Below are 4228 nucleotides of genomic sequence, written 5' to 3' on the forward strand. Positions count from 1 at the left end.
CACATTATGAAGAACTTTTGGAATTCTGGCCACGCCAAGCGCTCCCTTCAAGGTATATACACATATATATACATAATTTTTTTCTGAAGGGTGGGAGTGCACCTTCTACGTAGGTCCGCCTCTGTCAGGATACCCATGCGACACATGGGAGTCCCCTGCTGAAATGCACAGAGTTGCACTGGGCTGGAAGCATATATTTCATATGGCAGGAAAGGAATTTAAAAGTGTTCCAGCAGAAGCATAGAAGTTTGGAAGTTCAAATGTTTTTTTTCACCACTAGAAAAATGCAAATGTTCAACGAAGATCGATCCAATTGTATTAGTTGCAAACGTTTTCGGTGGACTTTCCATCGGAAATTATAGATTTCTAGTGAAAGTATTCGTTAGAAATCTACGACTTTTTAATACTGAGTGTTTATTTGAACTTTGTACTCAATTATATTTCCTCCGTCCCAATTTATTTAGTACTCATTTTTTTTAGTTAGTGACAAAAAGAATGATATCTTTTCATATTTAGTAATAATTAAACTTTAAAATACTCATTTTATCCTTTAAGAAATGAATTATAACCATATAAATATCTATGATTCATGTTAGATCACAAGTTTTAAAAATCTTTCTTTATGTTTTAAATTTCGTGTTCAGTCAAACACCCTCACATAAATTGAGATGGAGGGAGTACTGTATCACGTTAATTAGGAGGACATGTATTTTCATCGGATACAAGCGAAGCTTGACTTTATATGGTTAAAACTATGTTTATCACTTTCAAGTACCTCAAAATCACATCGCCTCAAAAATTTAAACCGTAAATTTTTAAGAGAATCAATTTATTATGTATTTATATGCTCAATTAAAACAAGTCTTGATTCAAATGCCTAAATAGAATTTGCTAGCAAGAGATTAAGGGAGCGCCAAACGTATTAAGCATTAAAATTATGTTTATCACTTTCAAGTACCTCAAAATCACATTGCCTCAACTTGATGGAAATTTTATAAGATGGTGGAATTTATGACAGGTTGACCCTACTGCCTTCCACTTGTGATAAAGAAGACAGATAGAGAGTCTTTTGTCGTCTTCCCACTTGGGTGGTTAATTAAACCTGTAAACACCAACAAATCAATTTCCCCCTCTCCAACATCACGGTACACAGTTTGCATCAGCTCCATGCACACCCTTCTTTAAGTCATGGATAACTCTAAATGAAGTGAATAGAGAGAACTTAAATTAATAGTATTTAAACTTTAAGTATAATTTAAGCTGATAATGTTTAAGTATAATACTCTTTTCATTTTAATTTGTTTAATGTTGTAGTTTTAAACATGCCATTAAAAAATTAGAATATTAAGAAAAAAAAGAATTCTTTTTTAATTGAAAGTCGATAAAATTTCATTAATGTTGTAGTTCAAACATGCCATTGAAAAATAATTTAACATTTCATAAAAGGTTATTCTATTTTTTGAAAAAATAGTTTTTACTTATAATTTTTAACTATCTTTTAAGTGATCCAATAAGGTATAAGGTCTTTTACACTATCAAGGCACACAAAAATCATTTGATATCAAAACTCAACTATAATCAATTAATTTAAGCAAGATTTTACATTGTATGCCAATTATTGAAAATAAAGTAGCCCCTTTTTTTAAACAATAGCCATTTTTTCCTAAGGAGTATAATTTAACATTTCATAGAAGGTTATTCTATTTTTGGAAAAAATAGTTTTTACATAATTTTTAATTCTCTTTTAAGTGATCCAATTAGTAAAAGTTCTTTTACACTATCAGGGTACACAAAAATCATTTGATAGGTAAAATTCACTTGTGTGCAATTAATTTATGCATTATTCTTTTTAGGCCATTATTTAGATTTTGTCATTATTTTTAAAAAAAAATTGTGCAATTATAACTCTGAAAATTACCCTTCTAGACAATGTTAAACTCCAGTTCAATGTTTGCTTATTTATTCTCAACTTTTTAGATAAGTCATTAGATTGTCATTTAACATTTCCAATAACTTATAAATTCTTAGACGGTGCTCTAATATTTTTCATAAGATTTTCTATTTGATCAAAAAAATATCTTTAAATTGTGATTTAAAAAATCTATAAGTCGCAAGAGAAACAAAAAAGAGGCTCATTTATCTAATTTCACAAAAAGGGACCAGCAAAAATTTCTGCTAGCTTGCCACATAAAGTCCATTAAACGAGAAAGTGTTCTTTACCCGATGTTTTTTATTTTTTTATTTTAAAGCTCGAACTCTGACCTCTACTTGAGAATAAAAATATCTTATTTACCCATCACAACTTTGATGGTGACATATACAACATTGTTTTCTCTTTTCCAGCAAACTCTTACTAATACTAACAACACACCCTTGTTAAATTATAAATAACTCATACTCAAATCAATACATATATAAGGTTGCTTTCTATTTTTTCCAGCTAATGACAAACTCATTGTCACACATAAATAAAAAAACAGTGTCCAAAGCGTATCCTCAATGCCATACCCCCACGCCCTCTTGAGCACCAGTGCGTGTATATACGTATGTGTAATGACGTATACACAATCCTACTAATATATATAGATAAACTCACACAAACATAAACACAAAACACCTTCACTACACTTTTCAAACTTCAGCAAAAAAAAAAAAACAAACTTTCACAACATTAACACAAACAACCTTCACTACAAATTTTCAAACTTCACCAAAAAAACCAAACAATACTGCAAATGACAACATCAGACGAAGGATTAACATTAGAACTCATACGACAACATCTCCTGGAAGATTTCACAAGTACAGAATCATTCATCAACAGTCTCAATTCTTGTTTTTCCTATCATATCTCAGTAAAAACAGAGCCTTCTACTTCAAATTCACTCTCAGATACTCCCAATTCACCAATTTCACTTTACTTCAATGATGATTTCCCTGAATTCAAAATCGATTCGGATACTATTCTCAGCCCAACATCCGACAGCTCTGTAGGGTCCACGCCAATTTCACCGACAAGTATGTTACTCTCTCTGTCTACTTTTACTTGTTCACTATATTAAAAACAGATATCTATTTTTATTTTTCCGGTTTGGAATATTAAGACAGTATTTATCACTTAGTTCATAATTTACCCTTATTAGTAATAAGAAAAAATTTCAAAAGTATGCAGCCCAACATAAAATATTACGCCACGTAGCCATATTTTCAGTTTATACAATATTATATGACATTATACTATATTATACAACATTATATCTAAGGGAAAGCATTATACATAACGTATCAACCTTGTATAAAAGTATATAAAAGGTGTTTATACACAAATATGAGCTAAACTGGCTAACAAACTCAAAATATGGGCTATGTGGCGTAAATTTTTTCTTCAGTAGACATAGTGCATAAATTTTCCAAATAGAAATGGACAGAGGACCCCCAGGGTATGATACCTTATACCTTCACAGTTACAAGTCATTTATTCATTACTTGGTCTCTCATTTTTTATTTTTATTGGCATTACTACAGATTTCAAAAAAATAGACTTCATTTTTTAAGCTTCTTATTACTTTCAGGAGTACTAAAGAAGAATTACAGAGGAGTAAGGAGAAGGCCATGGGGAAAATTCGCAGCGGAGATAAGAGATCCAAGTAGAAAAGGGTCGAGAATTTGGTTAGGTACTTTTGATACCGATATGGATGCTGCTAGAGCTTATGATTGTGCTGCGTTTAAGATGAGAGGAAGAAAAGCTATTCTGAATTTCCCGTTGGATGCTGGAAAATTTGGTGCTCCAGCGAATATTGGCCGGAAAAGGAGAAGACAGAACAAAATGGAGATGGTGGAAATGATGAATTTTGAACAATGTTAAGGTTTTTTTTACTTAGGAGAAGAAAATATGTTAATTACTCGGGGGTCATAGGGGTCATTTGGTAGCTGGTTAGAAGCTAAGTTGTATAGCTATTAAATTTAACATAAGTAATATCATGTTTGGTAGCATTTTCTTGTTACGTATAAAATTCAACACATTTACTTCGGTGTTTCATTTATAATTTAGAAACCTGCATAATTAATACATATATAGGTTATGAGGAAATCTATGTATAAATAATAGATGAATAACTTAATCCTGTATAACTAATCCCTTTATAAAACAATACATATATTCCCTCATAACAAATTTCTAGTTCATTAATACCTGTATAACTCTAACCAGCTACCATACGACTCCTTA

At 30.9% G+C, this 4228-nt stretch overlaps 1 protein-coding gene across 1 annotated transcript; it reads left to right on the plus strand.

The window, feature by feature from the left end:
• Positions 1 to 2603: 2603 nt before the first annotated feature.
• LOC132068430 (ethylene-responsive transcription factor ERF106-like) lies at positions 2604 to 4004 on the plus strand. Its single transcript, XM_059462002.1, has 2 exons — positions 2604 to 3018; positions 3573 to 4004. Exons 1-2 carry the CDS (start codon positions 2736 to 2738, stop codon positions 3863 to 3865), a joined length of 576 nt encoding a protein of 191 aa, XP_059317985.1. The 5' UTR covers positions 2604 to 2735; the 3' UTR covers positions 3866 to 4004.
• The last annotated feature ends 224 nt before the right edge of the window (positions 4005 to 4228 follow it).

This window comes from Lycium ferocissimum, chromosome 8 (assembly GCF_029784015.1).
Source record: "Lycium ferocissimum isolate CSIRO_LF1 chromosome 8, AGI_CSIRO_Lferr_CH_V1, whole genome shotgun sequence".
Lineage (NCBI taxonomy): Eukaryota > Viridiplantae > Streptophyta > Magnoliopsida > Solanales > Solanaceae > Lycium > Lycium ferocissimum.